This window comes from Ambystoma mexicanum, chromosome 9 (assembly GCF_040938575.1).
Source record: "Ambystoma mexicanum isolate Mex_15411 chromosome 9, UKY_AmexF1_1, whole genome shotgun sequence".
Classification (NCBI taxonomy): Eukaryota; Metazoa; Chordata; class Amphibia; order Caudata; family Ambystomatidae; genus Ambystoma; species Ambystoma mexicanum.
The window spans coordinates 1,019,258,170-1,019,273,425 of record NC_090931.1 but is presented as its reverse complement, the minus strand read 5'-3'; the positions used below and the strand labels follow the sequence as shown (position 1 = coordinate 1,019,273,425).

General features: G+C 42.2%; 1 protein-coding gene across 1 annotated transcript in view; it reads right to left on the bottom strand.

The window, feature by feature from the left end:
- The window catches only part of TTC21B (tetratricopeptide repeat domain 21B), a 1,345,192-nt gene extending 1,336,530 nt beyond the window's left edge, over positions 1 to 8,662 (bottom strand). Inside the window, exon 1 of the mRNA XM_069616283.1 lies at positions 8,531 to 8,662. Within this exon, the coding sequence (XP_069472384.1) occupies positions 8,531 to 8,557 (27 nt within the window). The 5' untranslated portion in view covers positions 8,558 to 8,662. The remainder of the gene's footprint in view (positions 1 to 8,530) is intronic.
- Positions 8,663 to 15,256: the final 6,594 nt, after the last annotated feature.

Sequence of the window (15,256 nt, the reverse complement as noted above, 5' to 3'; positions counted from 1 at the left end):
TCCCGATGTTCCCACCCAGCGCCTCAGCTTCTGCGTAGCATGAACAGGAAGCAAAGAGCGCTTCCTGGCTTGTGCACATGCGTGCAAGAGCCGGAGCTCTGATGAAGTGGCCCGCTCTGTTTGTATGTGCGAGGAGGTACAATATTGCTTCCAATCGCACATACAAACATGCAGTTCCTCAGCTGGCATCCCCAATGGGCCATGTAATGTTGGGGAAGCAAAACGCCCCTGGCTTTGCATGGCTCATTGGTTATGCAAGGCTGGGAACAGAACTGTCAACGGAAATTGTGTTTTCCTTTAACCGTTCAAGTCAGTCAAATGCACTCCCTCAGCTGCCAAAAGCAGCTATGGGAGTGCTCAGCGTTTACACTGGGCTGGCTCTTTGGCTCCTCCATAATGGTGAGGGTGCCTGTGGGTCGTCGCCTTTCACCCATTATGGAGAAGCCGCCACTGGTACACTGTCAATGAATCTAAGCACAGTGTCAGTGTAGTTGCAGATTAAATACAGTTGACTTATAAGTCATGTACATGAACTGCACTGTTAATGCAGTGATTCTAAGCAGATTAAGGGATCCATAAACATGCCATACAGTAGAAGACTAGATACAATTCCGTTTTTTAAAAAAAACAAGTGCTATAAAATGTGTTTGGCCAGGAGTTGGGTTGGTAGTTTGCTTATATTCAGGGTAAGGGTGGGGTGGGGGGGATTTCTGCCCTCAAAGTGAAAAATCAAAAGCTGGCACCCATGAACCCACAGTTTAATTTCCTAATAACTGCTGTCAACACAATATAAGCATTTACTTGTGATTAAGCAAGTTGACAATCATGGTAGACACGGATTGAAATCTGATGAGGGCAGAGTGATGTCATGAAGACGATGTGTGAAGACATATTGAAATGAAAATATTAAGATTGACAATGTAACTGATGTGACAAGAGAAACATGTACGAATCACGTATGCAAGAGAGGATAAAGTAACTTGCTGATCAATAATTGTAAATACACAGCAACGCAAGGTAGATAAGACATATAGAAGCTTGCTATAGAGGAATATATAATGTGGGTAGGACAGACATAATTGGAAGATGCACTCCGGCTTGTGCCAAGACACAATCCAGCTACCTCAGAGACAGACCAGGGTTGCAGAGTCAGGAGTTGCTGGAAAACAGCTTCTTGTGCAAAATGAAGAGGAGTCTGTTTGCATGGGATCAAGGATGCTGTATTTAAGAATAGGTACAAAGCACAAAGGGAGGCAGACTGATAAGCCATGGATGTGAGACATATTTTGCTTAGATTAAAGAAGACAACATTTGCAGAAGCCAAGTAAAAGTGTTTAAAGTCTATACAAGATAGAGTGAGCAAGTCTCTAGAGGCCAAGAGGAGCAACGGCCCCCAACATAATAGCAGTAAATAAGAGTTTAAAATGGACACATTTTGGGTCTCTTCACACATGATTCAGAAGTCGAAAACAAATTTCATTAAGCTGTGGATGAAGATAGTGATGTGCTTACACTCCCTCAAATGTCCCATAACAGAGAGCAAGTTACAAGGTCAACTACAGATGGGAAACTTTGGCTCATGGTTAGACTGATGAGAGATGAAGGACTAATTGGGAAAGTGGGGAGTAATTTGACGTGACTCAAGTACCTAGGTTTCGTTTAGCTGATGTGCTGCTAGCCAAGCTGAAAGTCCAAGGCTCGGTGTGGATGCCAACCAATCAGTGGGTCTATGGGGCAACTTGCTTTACAATGTTGGATAAACCAATCTATTGTCATTTTCCCCCACTATAATCAGTATTATATGTATTTAGAGGTAGTTTGAGGCGTGTCTTACAGACGAGACAGCCAATGGTGTACTAACCCCCATGTATTAAAGAAGTAGATATGTTCCCCTAACCAATCCCTCCCGTCAATAGGTTTTAGTTTGCCACGTAGGATGACATCATATATGACGAATATTGGGGTATAAAACCTCTGTGTAATCAGGTTTGTGTGCGAGTGTGCAAGCATCAGTCCGATGTCTGCCAGTTTGCCTTGCTTTATTAAATTGAGAATAAAGTAGTACTTGCCAAATTCGTTAAGCCTGTCTGGTTATTTGGTCTCAGATCTTTATTGGCAATCCATCTAGCACACGAGACGCTTCAAGGTGCTACAGCACATGTCCATTTATGCAGCTAACTTTTTTTTTTTTTTTGTGAACACTCCTCTCACTAGCGTCTTACATCAGCAGTACACAAAAATGCATGGTTTGAAATTGTTGGGGGCTATTTAGCTCCTTGGTATACACTAGACGAGGCTGGTTAGTTTGGCACTGACTGCTACCAAGAACTACTTTTGCCTCCACAAACCAGCTGGTGCCAGACAAACACATCTATCCGACATTCACTATCTGTGTCTTGGAAATATATTAGGAAACCTCTAGGAGAAATTGGATGCACAATTGAAGCCTACTTCCATTCATATGGAAGATGTGCCCCTGGCATGACTCTTTGCGACTGCCAACCTCGGAATCCCAAATGAACCACCTGCATTGACACCTGGAAAAAGGCATCCAGTATCTCAAGGGAGTCCAGGAGATCCCCCCCCCCCATCATTATTAGCATTGTGTTTGAGAACGGTTAAATGAAATCTAAATACAACTAGATTATCTCCAAACAACCCTATTACCCCAGGTAGAATTGTAAACATAAAAGCTGAAATCACCCAGAGTTATGAAGAATGGTTTTATACATCTAAAGTCCTGGATACTAAGACAAATGGTCTGACAGCTAGAGATAAAATCCCATCCAGGTTTTATAAGATATCTGGATAAAATAGACGTAGAAAAGCCAAAATCCTATGTTTGAACTTTTCAGATTACGTATTTTACCCATAGGAGCATTTAGAGCTAAGTGACAAGTAGGGCATTCTGATAAATGTAAACAAACTGTCCTAGCACAAGGGAAGATCAGACTCACTTATTATTCTGTCCATGATCCTCAAACCAGAGGGAAAAACGTTGTTTCTGATTTTAAGGAACAGAAATAACTACTGTACAACAGGCTACATCTTTAAGTCTACAAACGAACGAATCAGTATTATGGGCACTGTCTCAGTACATTAGAAAAGCATGGTGGGTAAGAAAGAAAAGATATAGGAAAAGATAGGCCTCCTAAGGCATAACAGAGAACTTTTATCTTCTTTCGTAATGTATTAAGTGGGAGTTTCTTATGGGTAAATTAGAACGTTACTATGAATATATATTTATTTGTGAAAGCGTGTTTTTATGTTAGGGGTTGGCTCCAGACCCGAAACAGTTGGTGGGCAGAAATGTTGGCCTGAGGTCCGCATACCAGTCTGCGGTGTACTGGCGATACTGAAATCTGACCAACCCCACCCATTCGCCCTGCACAGTGGTGGATCGGGGCCCAGGCCTGTGCGATCAGTATAGGTAGTGCCGAGAGATTGCGATTTTTCAAAAATAGGCAATAAGGACACAATATAACATACACAAGGCTATAGCAGACCCCCATGTGCATGTCAGGTACAGACCTGTGCAATGCGGGGGGTATGGCTAGTATTTACCTTTTATTTACCTTTTTCAATAGAATGTTCTTTAGGATTTATTAGATATATCCGTTTTGATATGTGTAAGAATCTAATGGCAAAAGAGTTTAAAACACGTCTAGTATGATTTTTCTTTCGCGATAACAAAAAGGATACTCTTGAGGCTTTTATTAAACATTATTTTTGTATATATTGTATGAACTACGATTTACATTTTCTGTTGATTTTATGGTTTTAACCAAAACAAATCATTAGGACTGACTCTAGATACAGTTTTATCTCCAGTACCTGCTTCCCAACCTCGGGACTACCAGATTGAGTCTCTCCTCCTCAACTAGCACATTTCGCTCACCAAGAGCCCCTGAGAAAATCTTCACTGAAGCCCAAAGCTGCTCTGTCCTGGTAGCTGGTCTCTTATTCTCATAATGTTAGTTCATTAAGAAAGACTCTGATCTGTTAAGAGTCTATTCCCTGGATAGTGGAGGAAATGGAAAAAATGTAAAGAGGGATCCCACAAGGGCCACAGTGGGGATGAAGTTTCAAGGAGGGGACGGAGTTCCGAGGAGGCAGAGTTGGCATTTGAACTCCGCTCAAAGGAAAGGTTTAAAATAATATTTTTAAAATGGAGCAATTTCTTTCATGCTGCTACTTTCCAAACTGTACATCAATTCCACTTGAAATCACTTCCCTGGCTCTGGTGCACCCAAAATATTGTTGGTAATGCAGTGATTTTCAGTACATTAAGGGATCCATAGAGATGCTCTACAGCAGAAGGTTACCAGGGTAGCTCAGCAGGTTGAGAGACCATTGCTGAGAAGTTATATTTTAAAAACTGGTTGTTAAATCGTATGACTTTTTGCCATTCCTTATAAAAAAAATAACAAGTGCTATAAAATGTGTTTGGCCAGAGCATGGCTTGGGCTGGTTGGTTGCTTATATGCAGGGCAGAGATTGAGGTGTTTCTACCCCTGTAGTGAAAAATCAAAAGTTGGCATCCACAGTTTAATATCCTAATACCTGCTGTAAGCACAAAAGATTTGATTACGCGGTTTGACACGCATATAAACACCTTTATAAATGTAACCTGTGATAAAACACAAAAGGAAGGGGCACAAAAATAACAGGGTATTTGTGTGGAAGTCCGATAAAAGAAACACATTTCAAAGAAAACTAGTGCATGCCAGCCGTACGCAGCATTTTTGAGTTTGGAAAATACTTTTTTCTATGAAAGTGTAAGATGCAGATTTGGAAAAAAATAGTGTTCCCAGCAGGTAGAAAGCCTGTTTTTAACAGTGAAGGCCTCCAATCCAGAGATAGTCATGGTCCATTAATTTCCGTGGTGTCCCTTTCAGGCGGCACAGGCCAGATAGAAAACAGGCTAAGCAAATAGCTGGCAAACCCGCAAGTGCCAGCTGGGCAAAGGACAGAGCAGATCAGATCAAGCTTTCCTCTGCGAAGCTAGCGGGGTCGGTAAAGCCCGATTAGGGCTGAGGCAGGCCCATACATGCCAATACTCTGTGACCAAAAATCTGTAGGAATCTTAAAGTTTAAAAAATAGTAATTAGCATAATGATATCACAGGAAATGATCTCACGTGAACTTTGCCTTTATGACATACCAGGAAATGGCCTCAAGTGACATATGGCCTTGAAGAGATGACAGGGAAGTTCAACATAATGGTTATCACCAGATGGCCATGGAGCTGAAACAGGAAATACCCACTGAAACGCTACAAATCCTTCTGTGTCACCAAGTGCCTACTATGGAGGAATCAGTGTGAAAAGTCAGTGACGCGTTAACCCTTCTATGCCCGAAGGAAGTGATGGCTGCAAGGTCTTTTGCAAATGCAGCTTATAAAGCAATTCCTAGAACAAAAGTAATATAGAGACAAACATGAAAACTGCACCATTAGAGGGAAAAATCTACACTGCACTGGAGCCAGCAAAGGGAACACGCCCAGTGTTTAAGCCAGGTTTGTTAGTCTGTGGAGGAGGGTGTGAGAGTGAACGCGAGGGTGTGTCTGTACATTCAAATCCTAGTAGACATTTTTTGTGCATTCCTCCTGCTAGAGTCAATACAGCGAGCACCAGTTCAGTAATAGTTGCACCTGTTATCCAAACACCAAGAGACCATTCAGGTTTTTTGTAAGCTCTATCTGAAAATAGGCTATTTACTGTAATGTAAAGTGGTCTTGTATGGTGCAGAGTCCGGTGGCCTCTTGGCACTAACACAGCCAGCCTTGTGGCGTCTTGCTATTTGCTATCTGTTCCAGTGGGAAAACATCCTCTCACAGATGTCCCGCTGTGGACACCTTCCACAACACAAAAGAGAAAGAGTCCCCTGTAATGTTTCAAACACAAATCATATTTTAAGACTACAAGAACAAATATGCAATGCAATCACACACTCAAGCTGTAAATGTTTTGAAAGAATTTGAGACCAAAATACAATTTATCACAAACGGGTACAAAAACACAAATGTATTGCTACCCAACACCAGGTAGGGTATTATGAATCACGTTCCCAGAAAACACACACTCCATCCACTCTATTTGTTTATTTATTGGATTTGTAAAGCGCACTGCAGCCTTCTAGGCAACGAGGCGCTATAAGTATACTTAAGGAGGCTTGCTTCTGTGCCATTACTCTGAACAACGTGGTGAACGAGTGAACACTACAGATCTGTGCAATACTTGTAAAACTTTACACAATCCCGATTTTAAATATTAGATTTGCTCATGCCATCTCGAGTTTCGCCCTGAAGTGTGATAAACTAACGTCGTCACACAGCCTTCATCAGGGCAGAAAAGGGCATGAATGGTCGTCGGGAGCTGAGTCAAAGAACATCTGTCAATGAAAAAAGAATAATATACACCGTCATTGAAGCTACGTGGCCTTCTTCGGCAAACAAGAACACACTTGGTTAAAAATATTTCCACCAACCCTAGTGTGCCCAATTATACTCTCCAACCCCCTACGCCAGCAGGGAAAACCACACAGGAGGTGCAGGAAACATATGTGTACAACCCCAAATGTGGTGTGCCCAGTGCCTGTGTGTAAAAAATAACCAACAGAATGGGCTACATACGTGAGCACCAAACACCAAGTCGACCACATAGACCCATTGTTGGTCAGGCAGTGACACCTGGGGTAAGTGTGCAAACCTCTAGGCTGTCTCTCAGTCTGGGGGGAACCTCACCTGGTGAGCCTGAACTTTATTTACGGCTTGTCCTGGCACCCACAACCTTACCCATCACCTTAGGTCATGTTGGTTGATTATATAACACTTTAGTCTTCACTTTCAGTGATTTGAGATTGGATGAAGGCAAATTATAGAGTGAAAGGATTGTATGGGCTCGAGAACGGGCATTTTGTTAACCTCTGTTTAAAACATTAAAGGCAGTTCAAATAAAACAAATTGGCAAAGGCCATAGCTTGTGCTCCAGGTCCAGAATAGAGCTGAGACTAGAGCCAATGCGTTCAGTTATTATTTCATGTTTCAGTTGAACACATTAGGAGCAGAAGGTCTTGACAGTAGTATAGTGCCTTAGTGACACATTTGCCTATTGGGCTATATGTCTGCGTTTCTATCCTTATAGCCCATCCCACCTTATATTCACCAAAACAGCAGTTTGTACCCTTAACATTTGTCCGAAGGGATTTTTCATGTTTTTAATATATATATATATATATATATATAATGACAAGAAGACAGGGGCATCACTGGTGAGGTGTATAGTTATGGGAGAAGTGAAATAGCATGGAAAAGGAGTGTGGGGTAGACCCTCTTCTGAGAACGAACATGGTTCAAGTACCCCGCTCTATGGAATTTCGTCCGTTCAAGAGAGTCTACAAAAACGTTTTGAGGACGTATTTAGGCACACCAAGTATACAATCTTGGTGGTCAGGGCTTTAAGTGGGCCTGTAGCCAGGGGTCAGTCCAGGCTATCTCCAAATATTGCCTTGAGCCAGGGATCTCCTAATGACTTCCCGTCCATACTTCTACCCAGCAGCAACGTAAATGAAAATCAGTAGCAATACTGCTCTTCGCCAGTAGATGTCAGTATCATAAATGTTTGCAATCCGAACATCAGTGAAATCCATTTGAAATTACGTTGGAGTTGTTTTAAAGCACAAAAGAGAAATTACAGGTGAATAGTGTTTGAGTTTTGTAACAAATTGTATTAAAGTACTGTCATCATAAGGATTTTAATCAGTACGTAGAAATCTGTGAGATTGCAGGTTATATTTTAGATTTCACTAATGTATTCTGGTCAAAATAGAATTGACTCCCTTTCCTTGCACGTAGGGAAATTCGATTGGGTCCGTTTGGAAACGTACAAAGTCAAGTGTATTAGCTACATGGGAAGTGAGGTAGCACACAACCCTTTTTTAGGCCCCACCCACAACTATTGCATCAAAACACTAACGCCTACCTCGATTTCTTATCCCACTTACAAGCACTGGTGGTAGTTAGATCGGGGTGCTGAGAAAACGTACAAAGCGCATTCACCCCAATCCAAAAGGCGGTTGCTAAGCGTGCACGTTCATTGGCAGAACTGGGGGCCCAGGGGAGTGCTGCTCTCTGGTGTTAAGTGCCAGCCCATGAAAAAATAACCGTACATAAGAAAGAGAAAAAAAAAAACATCGCGTGGAGCCACTTCAAAACAAGATGCATCTGCAGACGGAGAAAGCAATTCAACTCATAGGCTGTTTCAAAGCAATAGCACTGACGCCTGTACCCGGGGGGCTTCTATAATCATTGGAGGTGTGGCCTGAACCCGAGTCCTCCCTAGTCCATAGCTCTCAACTCACACGCTTTTGGCGGGTGTCACCCGCCTTCTAAACAGCTGACTCACCCGCCAAGCCTCAGGCATGCCCATTCATTTCAATGGGCCTCTCACCCGCCAAAAATAAAATCGGGTGTTTTCACCCGCCTTTGTGACACAAATGGTTGAGAGCTATGCTAGTCCCACTTTCTTACCATGCTGCTAGCGTCCTCGGCAGCCATGGTGCTTGGCGTCCTCCACAGTAAGACAGCCCCGTTATCGCCGGGATTCCCCGCACCTCCCTGTGCTCAATGCTCCTCCTCTTCCCTCTCCTGCCTCATCCCCTCACTCCTCCCACATCAACCCTCTCCATCTTTCCTCTCATCTTCCCACCTGTCCGCTCGGACTTGGCCCTTATCCCGAAACCTCTCTTCTCTTTGCATTTTCTCTCAGCTAGTCCTTTCTCCTGCCCACATCTCTCCACCTCTTTTGTTGCCGATTTTGCCCACATTTCTACTCATTTAGCCTTCTCCCGTTGTTTCCTTGGCCGATACCCGTCAGGCCATCATGCCGAACATTCCCAGTACATCCCTGATCCACGCCCCCGGCTTCTCATAGCAGTGCCTCCACTGCGATTGCGCATGTGCGGCTCATGCCAGAGCCCAACAGCAACTGCTCGTTCTGCGCCTGCGCGTGATAATTGTTCTGTGCGATGCCACAAGCTGGAAAGAAATGACAGTGATAGCTCTCAACGCACCCGCTTTTGGCGGGTGTCACCTGCCTTGCAAAGTGCTGACTCACCTGCCAAGCCTCATGCACGCCCATTCATTCCAATGGGCATCTCACCCGCCAGAAACAAAATCGGGTGATTTCACCCGCCTTTGCAAGACAAACGGTTGAGAGCTAATCGCTTCACATAGAATGTGAGCAGTAAAGCTGATGGGAAAGAGATGAACTCATCGATAAATCAGGCAAAAGACTTGGATGTACGAAAGTCAATAGTTTTTGGTTTTAACGCATTTGGTGACGCTAGCACCACCTTGTGACCCTCACACTTCAACAAAACAAATACCTATGTAGCTAGGTGCACACCTTTGTGTTAACAGAATTTGGTACTAAAGTTTGGGAATATTAGAGGGGTGCAAGGGAGAAAAAACCAACCCTGACACTAGGAGGTTGTACAAAAAGTAAATAACAGCAGATGTCCACAGTCTTGTGGAACACTCCTGTCCCTTGCACACCATGGGGTGTTGACTAAACAAACAAAAGTTTATAAAAATTCAATGAAAAAAACTAATCTCTCTTGTTACTTGTACATTATTGACATTTTTATATATATATTCAAAAAGGCAACTCATTTGTATCAACACTAATATTCATTGGATGATTTTACAAAAAATAAATCTTTCAATGTTATCAGTTGTGTTAAGAAACATGTCATAAGTTACATACAGTTGACAGCATTGTTAAATTCAAAGATTTCAAATATAATGATGACATGTCTTAATTAGTTCTGCTCGACACGTTTCGGGAATATTTACCTTCTTCAAGAGCTGCCTGATTCCTTTTGTAGTTCCTGCTTTTCTACAATCAATTTGATAAACAATATTTTCATTATTGTTCTCTTTCATATTTCAAAAGATCCATATATATGTCATTTAGAATTTTGAGATCAAGTAATCACCCGAATGATGCTCCCAAAGTGCACATTTTAATCAAAATTTAAATTGTTGTTCATTGCCAAGTACTTTTTGGCGATGTATTCCCATAGGATCTGTCTCAACCTGTAGGTATGATAATATAATAGATGTACTTAAAAAAATGAAAAGATAGGCTATCTCTTAATGAACAAGTTGCAATTAAAAAGGATAAAAAATCAACGGAGAGTACCTTTCATCAGTTGATCCAGGTATGGTTTTAAAGTGCAATAGGCACCAATGCCCACGAGCAGGAGTGCTAATAATACTTCCTTCCGAAATATCTGGTCATGTGAATTCCCTCTGGTATTCATCAAATCCACAGTTAAGGATAGCACTGTGTCTTCATATAACCCCATAGGTCATGTTCTTCCTGGAAACATATGATTAGGGCTGTATTGCTGCTAATGACTGAATACTGTCTTTATTCATAATAAAATATAATTCGCTCTCTTACCTCATTTCGAAATCTTTGGGATATAGATTATCCAATTTTTCAATTTAGTTTTTCTAAGGCCATGCCGCCAAGAAAAATTGCCCCGTGGGTCTCCTAGAGGTTAAATTCAAGGGAAAGGATGTTTTAGGATTCTTATCAGAAGAATGTGAACACATCCTATCTAAGTAGCTGGCTCTAGCTGCTTACCTTTTGGTATCTGGATCGTCGGGTTTGAGGAGCTGCTACCGGGCCTTGTGAAATGACACAGGTCCCAAGATGGCCGCTATTTATGCGCATGTCATCACGCTGATTGCGTGATGATGTCACGTTTCTTTACTAACGTCACGTCATGACGTAGATGTCCTGGTTCGTTTTTTTGGGCAAAACGCTTTGCAGAAAAAAAAAATAACACAATATACTATAGGTTGTTGTTTGTTATGAGCTGCTGTGGTTCTAGTTTCAACACTCGACCCGATCTTAGTATATTCTATTCTACAGCACATAGTATTATATGGGAAGTACCCTAGATTTATAGAAGTGTACGTGAACTGTGTCCCATCTGTCTAGGTGTTATAAGTGTATGTCATATCATACTAATCTTGATGAGATCAAGATGGTAATTTAGATCTATAAAATTCCTTTATCCAAATTCACCTTATGGCAATTATTGTTTATGGGCATCATTATGGTTCATACTTTTTCTTGTGCAGTGCTCACAATCTCCTCCACAAATGAGCAAATTTCATTGAGTGTAGCAAAACGTTTCTTAACTAGGGTTTGATAATTTAATATACATAGGTGGATTATACATATATCAGTAATTCCTTAGAATAAAAGTCCCATCTCCTCTTATATCTTTAGTTATTATTTCAGTTAAGACATTTCTAAGATTCACAACAGTGTGTTCTTGATATTCTACATCGGCTCAAACGAGTTTTGTAGATGTTCTGTACACTTTCTACTACTAGATTCCTGAAATGGCTCATTCGTAATCTTAACAAATTGTTTTAAAGGAAAGGACTAAGGCTGAATTCCTCGTTCATCCCATCTGGTGGGAGGCTGTTTGACAACTCAATCCAGTAGATCTCTCTTTAGTCCATCCGTTTTGCGTGATTTCCTCCTCTCAATGCTGTTTTTACCACCTCCAGTACAATTACTTTTAATTGCGCAATTGTGTGTCTGTTTTGATGGAAGTGTGTTCATTCCACCTTTCTTTTACTTTCCTAGTGGTCTGGCCTACATAAAAGATACCACACGGGCAACTGAGGCCGTATATTACTGTTTTAGTATCGCATGTTGCAAAATCTCTAAATTTGATTTTATTTCCCCTCTTGGGGTGTCTCACATACCCACCTTTCATTATATTGTTACAGTTGTTACAACTTAAGCATGGAAAAGTCCCTGTTTTCGTTTTTTTCAATGTTGTTTGTTTCTCCTTCGGTTGTCTTTCGGCTTTCACTAGCTGATCTTTTATATTCCTTCCTCTTTTGTAAGCTATTAGTGGTGGTTTAGGGAATAGCTGGTGTAATTGCGGGTCCAATTCTATGTACCGCCAGTTCTTTTTGATTAGCCTTGTCACATGGTGGCAGGGTGAATAGGAAAGGTATTTCCTGCTGTCTGGCTTTAGGTACCAGTTAGTTCTTGTCAGATTACCAGCTTTAATTCTGGCCTGGTCAGCAATAGTTCTGGGATCGCCCCTATTAATGTATTTTCCGTCAATTTCTCATTTTCAATTTCCAATGATGTGTCTGTGGAGATGGCCCTTTTTAGCCTCAAGAATTAACTATAGGGTAGATTGTCTTTTGAATGTTGAGGATGGTGACTTTAATAATGTAGTGTATTGTTAACGTCTGTTTTCTTGTGGTAAATTTTGGTTATTATTGTGCCATTTTTGTTTTCAAGTTCAACGTCCAGAAAATGCAATAACGGTTCTCCCACTTCCATTGTAAACCAAATCCTTTCATGAATGGAGTTAATGAATTTCAAGAATTCATCCAATTCTATTTTATCCCCCTCAGGCTTCAACAAACCAAGTGCCAACACAATCATAAAGGTAACCAGGCACAGTTCAGAGATATACTTCCTTCGCTTTCTGTGGTAACGTGGGCGAGGAAAGGCTATACTCTTTTAAAGGGCTGTGAAAGTGGTTCAGTAGCAACTTAAACAGCGAATATAACAGTCCAAAATAACATAATGTCCAATCAAGGTTCTATAAAAATATATACTTTAATCAAACACACCATGGAAAATGATAACTAGAAAACACTGTAAAAACACACCCATTAGAAAGAACACACAATATACAAAAGTAGAATAGATGCAGCACTCTGGGCACTGAGACAAGGGGAGAAAAGTCAACTAGGGCCACAATGTTCAAATTATATGTTCTTGAGGTTGCAAAAGGCATTGAAATGATCCTTCTAGTTTCTAGGGCCCAAAGATGGACTGAAGGAGCATATACTAGTCAATAATACCATTGCAAAGACATGATGCTCTGACGCGTCGGGCCAGACTTCTCGGAAATGATCACAGGTTTTTCACAGTTCGAAGATGCAGCAGGCAGGGTGGCCCAGCAGCAACTGGTGTTGAGTCAGTCGTTCGGAAGGTGGCTGCAGTCTTGAATCGTCTACTCACCGTTTGTGGATCGGGCATTCCCATGATTTAGTCAGCAGTCGAAGTTCGACGGCAGTGAGGTGATACCAGGATGTGCAGGCGAGTCAGTTCTATGCAGCGGCTCGGAGGTCGCTTTTTGGGAGACACTAGGGTTAGGTCGATTGACTTACAGGCACAGCAATGACAAAACTGGTACTTCAGAGAACGAGTCAAGCGATGCAAGGCAGCAATGCTTTTTTGGTTCGAGCGGAGGCAACAATGCTCTTCAACAGGTGCACTGCAGCTGCAAACAGTGTTGAACAGGCAAACAGCAGTTCAAAGAAAAATTAACCCCAAAAGTAAGGTCAAAGGGTCCTGATAGTTTGCTCGATTTCGAACATGCTCGAATCAGGGCTTGCAGCATGTCAATGATGAATACAAGGATCTCAGCTGTTCTGCCTTCTGGGTGCTTTTCTCAGGCTCCCAAACACAGGGGAGGCTGGCACACACCTTCAGGGGTCCTGCAAAATGGTAAAGTCCCAGGCAGCAGAGTGGCAGGCAAAAATGTAGTCTTGGTCCATCAGCAGAGGTCAACCCCAAAGTTCCCTCTGGATGGTTAGGGGACAGAGCTCGCCTCTGCCTTCACCTCACAACTGGAGGACGGTGGAAAGGACTGCTGTCGCAGCAGAGTCCAACATTATTATCTTTCAGGTTTGGAGTAAAAGGTATGATTTAAAGAAGTGATGTGGGACCATTTATTTTAAAGGCAAAAGCTCACATTTGATTGGACTAAAGCTAGCCTTCTGTAGGAATCCAATCCCTGCTACTGACTTTGCCATTCTCACATCACACACAAAGTGTTTTGTGCCACAGGAAGTAGAGGGGATGGGAAAGAGAAAGAGAGACAGAGAGAAACAAGATGGTAGAAGTTTCCCAAACTTGTACAGATGTGCCTCTGGCTACGCTAACCATGCTCCTTCCCCTCTCGGTAGAATCAAAGGCCTTTAGAAATTCAGCATCCTGGTGTGAGGCCTAGCCCTTTGTGAAGGGGTGCACCCTTTGATTCCTGTTCCCAGGCCAGCTTCTTGTGGAGTGGCTACCTCTGGGGAAAGGGCGTTACCTGCCCTTACAAAGGAACAAAGAGATGCAATCCCACAAGGCTACCGTGCTGTTGGTGGACAGTGGGAGCCATGTCTGGAGTGAATACACATAACCCTTCCACTGCTGAGCTGGGCACACAGGGCTGACTCTTATGATATCAGTTTAATGTGGCTGGGATAACTCTGAGATATGCGGGCCACCATATCCTCAGACTTTCATTTACAGTGTACCTTGTCACCAGGCCAACATCCCCAGAGTTATGCCATTTTTGGAACAGGGGTGCATATCTTAAATACAGCCCCTGTGCAGCCGAGACTTGGCTGGCACTGCAGCTGTTAAGAGGGCACCTGTGACCTCTGAACCTGCTCTGTGCCACTGGTAGAGCAAGTGCTGCAATTCAGGATACTAATGCAGGCAGGAACAAGTACACACTATGCTTTTGGCATTAAGCTTATAAAAGGGAATCTGATCAGCAGATTTCCTTTTCAGAGACGGAATTAACCGCATCATTTTATCTATCTATATATATAAAAGTGAACATTTGTTTGTGGCAGGATTTTGTCAACGCTTTTTTCCCTTATTCAATTCCACACTATTTCACCAATCTGCACCACATTTTACATAGTTGCATAGTTGCCTGTTAGGATTTCCGCAAAAGAACACCTGTAGATTTCGTCATAAACTGAAAACTATGTTGTTTGAATAATTCCCTTTTCCTTCTAGGTCTCACCTTGTCCTGTTTTTTTCAGTTTGTTCCCTGGTGTTTATGTTTTGTGCGCTCTGGTGCCTGCGGGATGCGGCACCTTATGGATACATAAATAAAATAAATAAAAATAGGTCTCTCCATACATTACTGGCTACATGACATTTGGACACTCCACTCCTTTCTCCAGATTTCAGCCCAATGGGAGCAATGAAAAAGAACGGGACGTTGAGGATTTGCGTGGACCTCAGAGATGTGAATAAGAACATATTGGTGGACAAGTATCCCCTGCCCATCATTTCGCAGATGTTGAATTGTATCGATGGAGCGGATACATTTACCACGTTGGACTTATCCAATGCATATCATGAAATTAATTTTACTGAAGACTGCAGAGATCTTACTGCATTTA